This window comes from Rhinolophus hipposideros, assembly GCF_964194185.1.
Source record: "Rhinolophus hipposideros genome assembly, chromosome: 17".
NCBI classification, from domain to species: domain Eukaryota; kingdom Metazoa; phylum Chordata; class Mammalia; order Chiroptera; family Rhinolophidae; genus Rhinolophus; species Rhinolophus hipposideros.
Window position 1 is genome coordinate 31,271,346 of NC_138063.1, and position 16,036 is coordinate 31,287,381.

The following is a 16,036-nucleotide window of genomic DNA, read 5'->3' on the forward strand; positions in this document are numbered from 1 at the left end:
GTAATTCTTCTTATCTAGGGCTGAGTATTCTGGGCTTTATACACATTTCTGCTTTGGAGCTGATAAGAGGCCTGGTACAAGAGGCCTTTTCCCCCCCGGCATTTAAAAATGTGGATAAAATATAGCAACTCTCATCCAAGAGCCTGTTGCAAGGATGAATGGAAATGTTTTTGAATTTTAAAAAAATTATTACCATTTAAAAAAACAAATGCCATCCAAATAGAATAACACGTGTTCTGTTTTAAGCCTTTACAACACTGCAGAGCCTTTTATGTCCTCCATACACTATGCAATTTGAACTGGTTTGTTGTTCAGTATAGTGTGGGGAGGAGAAAAGAACATAAAACAAGACCATACCCATGATATTTGAGAGAAGCAATCTAATGTAATGGTTAAAGAGTCTGGGCTCTGGAATCACAAGGTCAAGCTTCAAATCTTGGGTCCCCTACTTCACATGTGTGACCCTGGCAAGTTATTGAACCTCTCTGTGCTTCAACTTCCTTACGTCTAAAGTAGAGGTAATGATACCATCTTACCATTTAGGATTGTGGTGAAGCTAAATTGAGCTAATCTATTTGAAGTGCTTAGAGCAATGGCTGGCACTTATGTCCTCAATAAACATTTGCTAACTCCCTCCATATCTGATGACTCCTACATTTTAAATGTTTTTCCTTTCCTTAACTTTCATGAAAAAATTCTATTCATATTAGATTTAAAGAGGTATACACTAATAGCACCACAACAGTTTGTAAGTTTTGATCTTTAAGCTTTAAAAAAAAATTCAGTTTTAAAGAAAACTATGATACACTTTCTTTCTAAGAAGCCCAAATCATTACAGATTCCAAACTGAATTAGTGAATCATCTGTCAAGTACGCTGCATTGGTAAGCAAACAAATTGGGGTGGAAATGAAAAATGCATGGTTGTTCCTAGGAAGGCGCCCTTGGGCTCTTCCACACACACTGCCAGAAGATTCCTATCTGATGCTCCTGAATTCTTTATGACTCTTTGCTCTTGTCTGTGCCCATATTCCAAACTCATGGATATTCAGTATCCTGTCAGGCTGAGCACTGCTCGCATTTTATCCTGTGGTGTTATCATTGCTATAGGTAGGGAAATGCAGTTTCAATTATTCTTTAAAGAAAAAAGTATCCTAATGCCTAGAAATGTATCCTATATATCTTACATATGGTAGATGTCTAAGAGGAGGAACGAAACCACCAATATTCCTCTCCTTCCAGGGAGTAGGGGATGTCCTCTAAAAAGTTAGTTGGGCCATTGTAAGTGTTTCTTTCAATTTTCTGCAGGTCTAGATGTAGCCAGGAGAATAGCCATTAAACTGGTATGTACCTTAGCAATGGGATGGTTTCTTAAAATAAACAGGCGAAGGGGGTGCAATGTGGCTATAAGGCAGGGAATGAGCGAAAGATACAAACACCACTTCACGTAATAATGAGAAGTGTTAACATCTATTTGAAAAGAAGTCTTGCTAATTATTGAGACTGATGAGAAAAATGAATGTCTTCTTTGTTCTGAGTTGATACTGCATGAGCTCTTAAAATTAACATTTGATCCTGAGAGAACTAAGTAGGTAAGTGGATAGTACAGTATGTGATTTGTGAGATAGCAGTATCAAGCAGGTACACACTAGGAAGTTGTAAGGATAAGCAGGCATGACTCGTCTTGATAGGGAGACCATGAAGGGACAAGAAGGGTGCCTGTGCTTACCCTACAGGGCTCTGGGAGGTCAAATGCCATCATGGACTGTGCTAATCTAAAGAGAAGACATGAGAAAATGCATTTCTTGGAGTAAATGATGGCTATGGGGTGACAACAACATTTGTGTTTAAAGGGTGGGGTTTCTCAAAAGGCAAACGAAGGCTTGCATTTTGACGATCATAAGAAAAAAGAAATGCTGCATAAAGGCACAGGCCTGAGACCAAGATTAGGACCCCTTGAGTGGAATGTAACTTCTTGCATATTTTTTACTTGGACTCTAATTGAGTTAAGTGCCTGTTAAATCAAAAACATCAACACTCTGTGGAGTAATATAACAAAATCCAGAGTCCCCCACAACATGACATCACAATGTCTAGGATAAAATCCAAAATTACTCAACATATGAAGAGCCAGGAAAATGTGACATATTCTCAAAGGAAAAGATAATCAACAGATGACAACTGTGCGATGGTCCAAATGGTGGAATTAGCAGACAAAAACTTTAAAGCAGTGATCATAACTATGTTCAGTGAAGTAAAGTATGCTCACAATAAATGAAAACATAGGCAATCTGAGCAGAGAAAAAAGGAAAATTTACAACTGAAAAAAAACCACAATAGTTGAAATTTTTTTAAAGTTCTGTAGTAAAATGGAAATGACAGAGGAAAAAGAGGGTAAACTTAAAGATATATTAATAGAAACCATCTAATCTAAAGAAGAGAGAGAGTAGTGGAAAAGTGCCTCAGGGAACCTGTGGAATAATTGCAAAAGCTCTAACAAGGGTAATGGAGTCCTAGAAGGAAAAAATAGAGAGAATGGAGCTGAAAAAATAGTAGAAAAAATAATGGCTGAAAACCTCCCAAATATGGTTAAGGGATAAGATTTAAGAAGTTTAATAAGCTCCAAAACAAGAAAAATTAAAAGAGAACCATGATTAGGCACATCACAGCAACACTACTGAAAACCAAAGATAAAGAGAGGACCTTGACTGCATCTGGAGAAAAACAACGTATTATATAAAGGGGAAGAATGATTAGAATGAGCATGTACTTCTTATCTTTGGAGGCCACAGACAGTGGAACAATGTTTTTAAAGTGTATAAAGAATGACAAAAGATCAGCCTGGATTCTTTACCTGGGGAAATATTCTTCAAGAATGAAGGTATAATAAAGACATTTACAGAAAAAGGAAAAGTAAAAGAATCTGTTGCCATTGGACCTGCTCTACAAGAAATGCTAAACAAAATTCTTTGGGTCTGAAGAAAAAATGAAACCAGCAGGGAACTCAGATGTTCAGGAACGAACGAAGAACATTAGAAATGATAAAAACATGAAAAACAAAACACTTTTTCTCTTAATTTATTTAAAAGACACATGACTGTTTAAAGCAGCATTGCCTAGTAGAAACATAATGTAAGCCATGTAATTTAAAATTTTCTAGTAGCAACATTAAAAAATATTTTAAAGACATTACCTTTAACATATGCAAAATATACACAAAGTATAATTCCTACATGTAATCAATACAAAAATTATTAGATGTTTTATATTCCTTTTTTTCATGCTAGGTCTTCTAAAGCCAGCATGCACGTTGTACATGCAGCACATTTCAACGTAGAATAAGCACATCTCAAGTGTTCAAAAGCCCTTGATTGTATTGGACAGTGTTGGTTTACAATAAAAGTTTTTGACATTTTTCTTGTGGGTTTTATAATGTATGTAGATATAATACATATGCCAGCTATAACAAAGAACAGAGAGAGAAGGGTTGCCAGGGTTCCACATTTTGTATGAAGCAGTGTATTAATTTTAAGTACACTGTGAGAAGAACATACATTGTAATCCTTAGAGCAACCAATACAAAAATTAATGCAAAGAGGTATAGTTAAAAAGGCAATAAATTAATATGAAATGTTAAAAATATTTTTAAAATCCAGAAGACACCAGATAGGATAAAATAGAAGGAACAGGCAGAAAACAAATGATAATATGGTAGAGCTCTAAATCCAACCAAATCAATAATTCAATTAAGTTGTAATAGACTGGATATTCTAATGTCCAGAGATTATCAGAATGAATAAAAATACAAGACCCAATTATATGCTATTTGAAGAGACATACTTGAAATATAAAGAAAAAGATAGGTGGAAATTTAACCTATTATGGAGAAAGGTGTACCAGGCAAACAGTAAGCATAAGAAAGTTGGAGTGGCTATATTAAATCAGATAAAATAAACTTCAAGACAAAGAGTATTACCAAAGACAAAGAGGGACACCTCATCAAATACAAAGGTCAATTCATCAGGATGATATAACAATCATAAATATGTATATACCTAATAACAGAGCCCTAAATACAGAAAACAAAAAATGAGAGAATTAAGGAGAAACAGACAATTCCATAATCAATGCTAACACCATCTTCACAGCAATTGTCAGAACTAGACAACAACAATAACAAAATCAGTAAAAACACAGAGGATCTGAACAACACTATCCACTACCTTGATCTACTTGATATTTCTAAAACACCTTACAACCAACAACTGCAGAATTCATATTCTTTTCAAGAACAATGTGATATATTGACCAAGAATGACCATACTCTGGGCCATAAAACCAAGATGAAAACAAAGATAAAAACCACTATAAACTGCCACACTTCACTGCCTATCCTAAAAAAAAAAAACTAAACAAGCCTTTTTGGAAAGTGAAAGCAACTCCTTTTTTCCCAGAGCAGGTGACAAGTGACACTTACTTTGATTACAGCTGCTCAACAAATGCACAAACACTGCTAAACAAATAAACCAATAAACATGGTCACCTTATGAACAGCCTTAGAGAACCCCAAATTAAAGATAATTGAGAGGGAGAGTATTTACATATTCAACAGTTTTTGAAAACTAGTGTTAGGATTTATTTAGATCTACATTTAAGATGTAATTATGATTGTTCAAATACTTTATTCTATTCTACATTTTAGGTTGTTTCCTTTTCCAAACCATTTTTCTAGTATTTCTATTAATTTGATTTGAAGTCTGGCACACTGAAGTCCCTAAGAAAAAGAGAAAGCTTAGACTCAATTTCCATAGCAACTCTAAACCCATCACACTATATTTGTATATGGGAGTTTGATTTAAATACATTAATATATGTGAATCTGCAATGTAGCTAAGCTGCGGTTGCTATAGGAACCGCAACTTCAAATTTCCTTTTAAGTTTAGTAAGTGCTCACACACAAAAATTGATCCCCCCGCCCCGCAGTTATCTCTAGTTGCAGATATAGCTCATAGCAATAAATTTACAAGCATCACGACTCATGACGATATATGCACTTAATAGATATCTATCATTATGAAAATGTGTGTTTTAATACACACCCCTCGTTGGTCGACCAAAGCAAGTCAAGACACGATTCCTCAGAATGTAGATAGAATTGGACTCGCCAGGCAGCCACCTGTCCAAACAGGACAGCCTCTGTTTATGCGGAAGCTTGTTACAGTCCAAGGAAGTCAGGCAGCTACTCACAGACTCTGATGGACTCTATGGCTTCTCTGAATCCACAGAACATCTTCTGCCTGCACTGACATGGCAGAAAAACCTAGCACATTCTCACAAAAACAAAATGTACCAAACATGTGGAGTGCATTCATTTCATACACAGACATCCTACTCTGCATGAATATTTAAGTAGTCTGTATGACACGGAAACAATTTTCTTGCAAAATGAAGACAGTCCTTTCTTAGTTATCGCCATGTGGATAATCCACTCCATGATCAATTTCCCAGTCTAATATGGCCCTTTTGCCACAAGATCCTAAGGAGCTTCCACTTACTGCTCTTCATGAATTATTGTCAGGACATGTAAGTTAATTGTAATATTAGACTAAGGAAATATTTGGGGTGAGATAAATCCAAGGCAAAACGAATCAAGTATTCCAAAGCCAAAACAAACGAAAATAATTAAAGACCATCTCATCTCCTCTTTTTGATGTGTACCAGCCGTTGCTTGTTTCCACTAATGCAGACAATTAAGAAATGACCAAGCTTAGAGGTGGGAACAGAAATTGCTCCAGAATGCTACTGACCCAGGATCGGTATGACATACTGCGATATAGAGATGTGAATTTCCCAGACACCTGACCCTTACCTCATCAAGCACTTCATTTGTCTTAAATTTTGGATGGACAAAAATCAGACTTGTGGATGAAGAGGATGGCCTTGAATGGTTTCTGAACAGAGGCAGGGAGGCTAGGTTAGAGACTGTAAAGTAGTTCATGGGGTGGGGGTGAGGATGATTTTAAACAGAAAATTAAACAGAATCTTAAGAATTGGAAGGGAACTCTGGGTGTATCAATGGGTGCGCAGTCATGTCATATAGACCTTGGGGACTGCTGAGCTATCAGATTCTGTAATAAAGATCTCAGTCCTCTGGGGTGTTTAGTAAGGTTTGGCAAGTTTTTCTTGGCTCCTCTTTTACTGATGCTTGTACTTTCTATTGATATCAGTGTACTCCTTGTCCCAAAACATTATGTGCTTCATCTCCATATTTGTTATAATTAAGTCTAAATTAAGAAAGAGCAAATAGTCTCTAGATATGTATCATAGGAATTCGCTCACATGTAAAGAGTAAAGTGCATGAATTCATAGCACAGACTTTACAACACCTATTCTGACTCTTAGAAGACATTCTGGGTTACATTCTCTTGACTATATTCCCAAGAGGTGAACACATGACCTCTAGAAAAATGAAGTCTTTCTGTACTTAGAGGAGCCTTTCTCTTATTACAGCTGTTAAAAAAATGTTCTACATGTGATATATATATATATATGTATATATATATGAATACACATATACAAATATATATATATACATATATATATATATATATATATATATAGCTGTAATTTTTTCCACAGTATACTTTTACTCCCCCCAAAAGTCCAAGACTCATGACATTTTATTTAAAAAGGTTTGACTTCTGAAAATATCCTTTTTGCCCCATTAAGACCAACAAGGTAAACACGGTTAAAGTATTAGGAACACACAGGAATCTCAGGAATTCCCGCCTTCCGGGACATTAAAAACCAAGTTTATTACTGTGTTTCTCCCAAAATAAGACAAGGTCTTATATTAATTTTTGCTCCAAAAGACACATTATGGCTTATGTTCAGGGAATGTCATCCTGAAAAATCATGCAAGGCTTATTTTCCGGTTAGGACTTATATTCGGGGAAACATGGTATCTGTTGACTTTAATGTGTTTCCTGAGCTTTGTCACCGGAGAGGCTAAGTTTTGGAAAAAATGTATTTCTCTTTCAGGTTCATGGACATTCTATCGAAATGGCAGAGTCTCTCTGTGGCTTTTGTGACAGACAGATGAGGGAACTCCTAGAAAAAAAATGAGGCCAGGGCAGCCTAATAACAGTTCTGTTTGAGGGAGTAAAAGTGCTGGTGCCAGTTTAAGGACACCTTATGATAGTGGAAGAAAAATATTCTGAGACCTGTCCAGTTTCACTACTAAAAACTTGGAAAAGTGGCAGGTGAGTTTGAAGATGCATCAGTAACATCATTAACAGTTATAGAAAAAGGCCTGACGATGAGAAATAGCAACCACTCTTCCTTTTCTCACCTTCTTGTCCTCTCACTTCATCTGCCTGCCAAATTCCCACCTTTGGAGAAAACACACCACTCTTCCTAGATCCTAGACTAATGAAAGTTCCTGACAAAAGTTGCAGGCTAATTTGAACTGCCATAAATTTTTGTTCCCCAAACGCTTCGTGGCTTAATTTTTATCCAACTTCTCTCCAGTGCTTCTGTTTCAAAAAAGTAAATACCTCCTCTCCTCTGTAAACCTCTACTGATGCCCTTGACCTAATTTTCTCCCTCCATGTTTAGGGTCATACTCCACCAATTTCCCTGCCTTAGTCCTATTTTCAATTATTCCTACTCCATGACCCTTTCTCCCATCTTACAAATCTGCTGTTGTGCCTTGTCCTAGAAGCAAACAAAAACAGATCAAGGACGATACTATTCTCCAAGCAATCTTACTTCCTAATGGTATTGTTGGCTTTTTCCCAATGTCAACTAAATGTTTTTATTTTCCTCAACTTTTTTCCTGAAAAATGTGGTGAAGGTAGAATTTACTCTTACCACATCACTTTCACACTTGTCATGTCATGCCCTTGTTAAGGCACTGCAATCTAAGTGTGTACTCAGCATTTTAACAGACCAATTCTCTAAAGAACTATTAATCACCTACTAGGAGTCAGATTTCTTTGGCTGGTTTTCATCTTATTTGATCTCCCCACAATTAATATTCAGCACTGTTGGTGATCCCTCTCTCCAGAAATTTCCTACTGTTTGTTTTCTGATGCTGAGCTTTCCTGTTTTGTTTTTTTCTCCCATGTTCATCTTTTTCTCTGCTTCCTCTTTTTCCTCTTGTCCCTTAATTGTATGTATTCCCATGGATCTGTGCTTAGTTTATTTTATGAAAGTTCATTCATCCTATGGCTTCAAAGTTGCAATTTTATGCTGTCTCAATTTCCTTCTTCCAATTCTTCAATCCATCCCTGGTCCCATCGTTCCACTGAGTGACCCCCAAGTCGAGAAATCCAACAGATTCTCACAGTCCTCATTTTACTTGACTCCTTGGCAGATTTAGATGCTCCTGACCATGCTGCTCCCTTCCTTCTGCTTCCCGGACATGTCATTGCCTCATTTCCTTCAATCTTTCCGGCACCTTCCCTGCTCCTATGCAAGCCCTTCCTTTTCTACCCAAATATTGTTAGAGTTCCTCAAGGCATTCTCTCCTTCTCACTCAGTACTCACTTCCAGCTTCAATTACGTGGACACATGGAAGACCCACATAGGCTTACACTTTTTTGAGTTCCAGACATGTGCACCCATTGTTTAATATTAGGTTGGTACAAAAGTAATTGCACTTTTTGCAATTGTTTTTAACCTTTTAAACCGCAATTACTTTTGCACTAACCTAATAGTATTGTCATAATCACTTCTCATCCATTCTGATTGGAGGGTGGGCATAAATAAGGAATTCTTATTATTTACAAAATTAGCGTTATTGATTTAACAAGTATGAACCTGATTTTCGGGATGGAAACCAATGGTTTCTGAGAATTTCATTTGTCAACTGTCCAGTACTACGAACTGGTATTTATAATGACAGTAATTTACAAGAACACATTCTATTTGGTAAAGTCCATTTTTTTTTTTATGGCAAAGATGTTTAGAATATATTTCAGAAAGGATTTTATCCACATAACTGTTAAAAACTTTAAAGTTCTAGGCCTTTTCCTCAATGACTTCACTTTTGGACAAAGCTGGATAAATGAAGACTTGCTAAACATCACCACATAAAAACTGGCACTGCCCCTGACAGGGGATAGGATGTAGATGTCATGAATTTCCTTTGAAGGATTATAGATGATTTCTACTTAAAAGTATCAACTGGTTCATATCCTGGTTTGTATTGCCAGCAATTACACAGTAAAAATATTTCAGTCCAAATCTAAACAGAAATTTCTCAGAAAAAAATACAAGGGAAATGAAACATACCCCTGAAGTATTATTTTAACATACGGCTTCAGTGACTTTATTACCCTGTTTCCCTGAAAATAAGACCTAGCCGGATAATCAACTCTAATGCATCTTTTGGAGCAAAAATTAATATAAGACCCGGTATATCATATATCATATCATATCATATCACATCATATCATATCATATCAGGCCCAGTCTTATATTATAGTAAAATAAGACCAGGTCTTATATTAATTTTTGCTCCAAAAGACGCATTAGAGCTGATTGTCTGGCTAGGTTTTATTTTCGGGGAAACACGGTAATAGTTAAATCGTGATTGTTAGACTTATTATAGATAGGTCACTGCTTGGAAAATAAGTGTGGTCAAACAAACAATAAAAATCATCCAAAAGCATTAAGATACTGACTGCTGGGGAGAATCAATTAAATATTGATTTAAGCATAGGAAGACCTGAGACATTTTCTAAAATGAAAGTGACTGATTTCGCTGTTACGATACCTGCTGTGGGGGAGTTTGCATGGTGAGACTTTTTTGGCAGGTTGAAGATCTGTTCTCCAGGGTCGGGGGGAGGAATTGCATCTTGCCCTTGTCGTGCTTCTACAGGATCATATTCCTTCCCATCGTAGTTAGCATCATAGAATTTCTTAAACCACTGAATAAAATCCAGGTTGTCCTGGAAACGCCCTTTCACTAGCTTCTCCACTGGAATTACCTGCAATATAAAATCACCATGTGAGTCACAAACCTCAGGTTTGTTTGCCTTTAATACAACTTTAATACAACAGTGTTCCCGAAATATAACTATTTCCTACATGTCTGCAAATCATCACTACTGGTTTTTCCTCCAGCTTCTTAGCCAGTTGTACTCTGGAATTCACATAATTTTTTTTCACCATATTAAATAAAAATGAAAATGTAACTAGTTCTCTTAGAATATTTAATACTTCTGAACAAACCAGACAGAATAAGGAATAATCTTAGCTGTCAATAGGGACTGATCCTCCTTACAGTATGTTTATGGCCAAAGCGTCTCCCCCCCAAAATATGGGGCCTGGGATGTTGTGCTGTTTCAAGATGGATGGGTTTTCCTTATTTCTTTGTAACCCTTACTACTAGAAAGTGAGATTGAATAAGATTCAAATCAATGAAAACATATACCAATCTACAGGTTCTTAGGAAACAAAATGAGTTTTCGTGGAACTTACTTACAATGTAGAGAGAGGAGCACCAAAACAACTAACCACAATAATACAGGGCCCAGTAATTTGTGGGCTACACAGGAGTACAAAGGAGTGCTGAGGAAAAGAAATGGAGGCTGATTAGGGGAGTCGTGGAAGGCACCCTGGAGAAGGAGGTGCATAGCATCCACCTCAACTTCTGAGTGGAATCTCAGCTTTTCCTTTCCTATTGGCAACGTAAAGAGCCAATCAGCAGTCTCTTTAGAGGTCTTACAGGAACCTTCAGAATTATGACAGAAAAATACGTGGTGTGATTGCTTAGCTTTAATTCAGTGGGCAGCTATTTTTGAAAGAAAATGGAAAGGTGCCTAGCTATCCAAATTGCACCATTACCAGATTCTGACTTCCTCATCTTTGGGTTGGAATAGTTCTTGACTGTGAGCCACGAGAGTTAAAAGGCGAGGGAGGGAGTCAGATCATGTGTAGGCGAGTGTGTGTGAACGTGAGATTCAGACAAGAAACTCAGGGTTCCAAGAACGCAGCTTCATTGTGTAATGATATGAATGGAAACTATAAATGAAATTTTCATCAAGGCTTTGCCAACTTAGGAGCTATATACTATTGATATCCTAAAATGGGTCACCAGGACCACTTTAAAAGAGTGGAAAGACCTCAAATATCAGTGACAACTTGAAAGAAAACAACAACAACAAAAAAAAAACCAGAAGCATTTTAGGTCACTCATTAAACTACAGCATTAGCAATACATTTTTCAAAATTATTTGTTTATGAAGCTAAAATTGAAACTAAGTCAACTGTACAATGAAATAAAGAGAAGTAAACTTTTGGAGGAGACCACATTTTTCATGAATATTCTTTCAGGAAAGACTTGGGTGCTGAAACCTTTTCTCCTGTCACTCTCCTAAACTTCAGGGAAGTCTGCCCAACAGAAAGAATTCCTTCCACATGTGCACTTAATTGACTTCTCATTTTATTATTGAACTATTTTCATGTCTTCTGATTTATAGGTTTTGTTTATGCTGATAGTGATTGTTTAAGAAAGTACCTTCTTAGAGCATAATGCCCTTTAATGAACAGACTACTTACTATACTTTGCTTCCTGCCAAACATGAAAATTCACGAACAGTTTTAGATGATGGTGCTACATTAGCTGTTCAACGTAGGCACTTCTGTTGACTTGATTTTGCATTCCCTATCAAAATGAAAGTTCTAGGGGCATAAGTTCAAAATCTGAGGTGGCAAGCAAATCTTTGCACACAAGCTTCTCATGTGCTGTCAGGCGATGACAAACACGAACAGGGACCATGTCTCTATCCAAGGACCTGTGAGTAGAATCATAGCATATTTAGCTAGAAAGGCCAACAAAGGTCACCAAGGCCAATCTCCCTCCACGACAAGAATTTTATCTTCAATATTCTTAACATTGGCTCATCCCCTCTGTGTGTGTATACTTCCAGAGAGATATGGAGCCCTCTAATTTGTTGTATAGCAAGTTCCCAATAAACGTGTGAATGGCTGGTTCTGTTTCTTTTCAGTTTCGAAGCATGTATTGAAAAATAGATGAAAACGCCATAAGTGATGCTGCTTATAAGTAAGGAGAACCTGTACAGCTCTGGGTTTGAAGGAGCTAACTGAAAATTAACCACAGCAAAGAATGTCAAGTTGAAAATAATTAAAAGGATTAAGATGTTAAAGGGCGTATGTTTTGAAATAAAAATTTTAAGAAAACAAGATTTTAATGATATTTTGATAAGAACGTTTTGATTTAGGAAGACATTAACTGCATTAAATTAAAAGTATACACAGCTTACCAAACTTTTCTCTTTTCCTTTAACCTCTATCTCTTAATAACCCAGGATTTTATTTTTTATTTCCATAGCCTATTTATTGCTATTATCTATGCAAAGAAAAGTTTTCCATTTCTTTCCTGCTGGTTTATTTCTTTTCTCTTATTCAAAATTCATTTCTTTCCAAGACTATTCCCTCTAAGAGATATATCCTAAAGAAATGATATGAATTAAGTATGTATCTGAATAGCAGGAAACATGCAGATTGAGTGGACTTTGGCAATGGCCCATTATTGGAGTAGAGGGAGGACTCCAGTCTAACTCTATTTGTATCACTCAAGGACAAAATTATCAAATTCAAAAGGGGAAAAAAGGGCAATTTTTGGACACTGACTGAGAATCTGAGTGTACACACGATGTCGGACACTTTCACATGAATTCCCTCACTTTAACTTCATAACCACAGGGAAGGGGGTTTTTGTCCTATTTTATAGATAGTTAAAGTTGGACTCAAGGAATAACTTGCTCAAGTCATGGAGCTGGGCTTCAAACCCATGCTGCTTCCACGTAACATGCTGTTTCTCCAAAGGAACAAAGAACCAGAGTGGCATCTGGCAAATATAAAATTTGTCATTTATAATGCTAAAACAGAAAAACAACATTTTAACATTTGTAATTCCTGGTAGGGTTTTTAGTCTAATGGCTACAAGTTTAGAAATCTCCTTAAATAAAAACCTCATACAAATATGAAGAGTTAGGGTTGATGCCTTACACTATGTACAGACTCCAACCTACTGTTGAGATATCAAGATATACCCCGTTGATATACTTTTTCTTTTTGGATTTTTGTATTTCTGCACAAAAACAATTTTAAGGAAAAAAAATTGCATTTAATAGAGGTACGGGTTAGTCTCCTACCTTATCAACATTCATTCGCTTAAATGACGCTTGCAGAAGTTTAAAATTGTGAATATACTCATGCTCCAACTTTGCTTGAAATTTTACTTTCTTCAAACTAATGCAGCCTGGAAAGAGCATGTCCATGAACTGGCAATAGGCCGCTCCTGGAAAGAGAAAAGAAAAGTACTGGCATGAGTCTGACTGTCCCTGCGTATGAACGATGATTGCTAGGCAGGAAGGAGCTGTCATCAGTCAGAGCCCTCCAGGCCACGTGTGCCCCTCTCCTCACCACACTTACACCTCCTTGTCCACCGGGGCTGGGTGCCGGTGGGAGGGGACTGTGCTTCAGTGCAGCTCCTGCCACGCCCCCATTCCTAACTACAGCAGTATTGACATTGCATTCACCAAAGAGCATCACCAGATTCCACGAACAATGAACAGAATCTCAGACATTAATGTCAAGGAAACTGGGGTAAAATAAACTCTTCCTACCTTCTACCAGAAAAAAAAAAAGAAATGTATTTTTTCTCTTCCATTTAGCTGCTCCTTGCTCCAAGTCATCAAAATATATAAATGTTAAGATAAAAATAGAAAATTGCAACATGAGGAAACTAAAGTTCTCATGAAATGTGTAGCTCAAAAAATACACATATGCACAGGCTCTTCTATTTCTTTTTAATTCCATCTTACAAAACGGCTTAGGTGAAACTATAACGAAACCATCTAATACCAAAAAACAGTTGTATACAAATTTAATTCCAGTCTGAAGCAATGGGGTTCCTATACTAACATGAAGGATGAAGACACAGAGACTCTGAAATTTCTGTAAATTTCAGAAGTCATGCTGTTTATGACTGAGAAATAAAAATTACAGAAATGATCAATGAGTCCCCTGGGGAAATCGCCACTGAATAAAGGGTTTATTAGTTAAGTCTTTGATTTTTTTATGAAGAACTGTTAGGTCATGACAGTTTCAAGTAAAAATCCCAGCTAGATCATATTTGCTGATTCATATCTTCTTTATATTACGGCCTAAAGGCATTTAGAAAAAGAAACTCAAAGCCAGAATGATTCTTTTTCTTTTACAAGGAGGGAGAACAACTGAGTGGCAAAAAGTGGAACAGGCGACCATTTTTGTGTTCTTTTCTTAGCTTCTTCAGATCTCTTGGTCCATTCCTATAATGTGCCAATGACAGGCCTTTCTGGAATATGAAGGGCTCCTTTCATCCTTTGGTATCAAGGTTTCTATGAGAAGCTTTTCATTCCATTCCAGTGACTCAACTTTACATAGGAAGAACCTACTTGGTCTCTTATGTCAAATTGATGTTGAGGATCCTTTACTGAGATAGGAATCTAAGATAAGAGGCAATCAGTTATCAGGGATCTAAGGGCTGCTAGAGCAGGAAATGGTGGGGCAACTCATTCATAGATAAGAGCATAAAGTGATGAAATATAGGCCACAACAAGTATGTCCTGCAGAATCTTTGTATCTGATGCTTCGCCTTAGATGCCAGTACCCTGAATAACTAGTCCATCTCTAGTCAAACAGATGGGTTCTCTTAAAAACAAGACAAAATAAAACAAACAAAAACAAAAAACATCAGAGGATGTAAGAGAAACATCATGAACTCAGGAGTGGAAGATAGGGGTGAGGGATGGGGGTGGGGAATGTTCTTATAGTCATCGTCCAATTATTCAGCTCTTCCTTTTGAAGAGCCACCAGATGGAGCAAATTCCAATAACCACCTTAACATTATTTTTATAGAAATGGGTGTATCTATATACAACAGTCTCATTACCTGCTTTCTCAGGAGTTACTTTCAACTTTTGTAGAGTTTAGCACAAAATTTACCTATGGAGACCCAGGAATCTGTGTGTTCTTACAAAGCAACCAACCAAATCACTCACTTTCCAAAAGTAAAAATTATAGCTTTGGGGGAAAAAACCCACCAAAATACCCAACTTTAATAGAAGGAGGAAGGAAAGGAGAGAGGCAAGGAGGGTATGTGTGAAGTAGAGAAGGAAGGCAAGCTTGTCTCTAGTTTTCATACAGAGAAAACCACTGTTTATGTTCTGGTAGGTACTGTTTTCTTTTTTTAATGTAACAGACGATGATTCCTTTTCTGAGTCATATAATATTCTCTACTGATATTTTTAATGGCTTTCTGATCTTTACATCATGGTTAGCAACTTTCCCAAACCAAGATTACATAAATATTCACATGTATTTTCTTCAAAGACTTTTATGATCTCAAGTTTTACATTTCCATTCTGAATCCATGTGGAGTTTATTTTGGTCTATGATATACAGGATGGTTCTAATTTTAGTTATTGCAAATGTTAGGGGAAATCTGTCATTTTTGACTCCCCAGCATTTAGACACCTTCCTGTTGGAGTTGATGCTACTGAGCCCTGCCTCCCACCGCTGTAAAGTGGGCAGACACCCCTTTCTCCATACCCAGCAGAAAAGATCCAAGCTTGTGACCCTGGGCTCTGCATTTGGATGTTCCTGCTTGGGTCTCGGAGTCTTGAGGGAGTGACAACACACAGGGACCATGAGAATTTAGTCTGGGTGGCAGGGGTGGGGTCTGGAGTTCTGAAGCCGCGACAGCAGCAAAGTGGCATCCTAGCCATCATAACCCAGTGGTACAAGGCAGGCCCCATTCCCAGCTATTTAGCATCTTTTGGTTGCTGTCATCTGAGCTTGCTTGGTTTCCCACTGATGGTGAGTTACCCAATATCCTTCCTTTAAATTCAACTTCTACCCAGCTTGCCAGGATTATTTTCTGCTATTCCCAAAATACCAACTGATAAAGTTAGCTAAGTGTTAAACACCATTATTTCACCAATGATCTATACTTTTCCCATG

The 16,036-nt window shown here is 37.0% G+C and overlaps 1 protein-coding gene across 4 annotated transcripts in view; it reads right to left on the reverse strand.

Moving 5' to 3' along the window:
- MAPRE2 (microtubule associated protein RP/EB family member 2) overlaps positions 1–16,036 on the reverse strand; it is a 142,777-nt gene that overhangs the window by 23,514 nt on the left and 103,227 nt on the right. For all 4 annotated transcript variants that reach the window (XM_081078180.1, XM_081078178.1, XM_081078179.1 and 1 more), the window contains 2 exons: positions 13,186–13,331; positions 9,780–9,993 (listed from right to left, as the gene is read on the reverse strand). In XM_081078180.1, the coding sequence (XP_080934306.1) occupies positions 9,780–9,993; positions 13,186–13,331 (360 nt within the window). The remainder of the gene's footprint in view (positions 1–9,779; positions 9,994–13,185; positions 13,332–16,036) is intronic.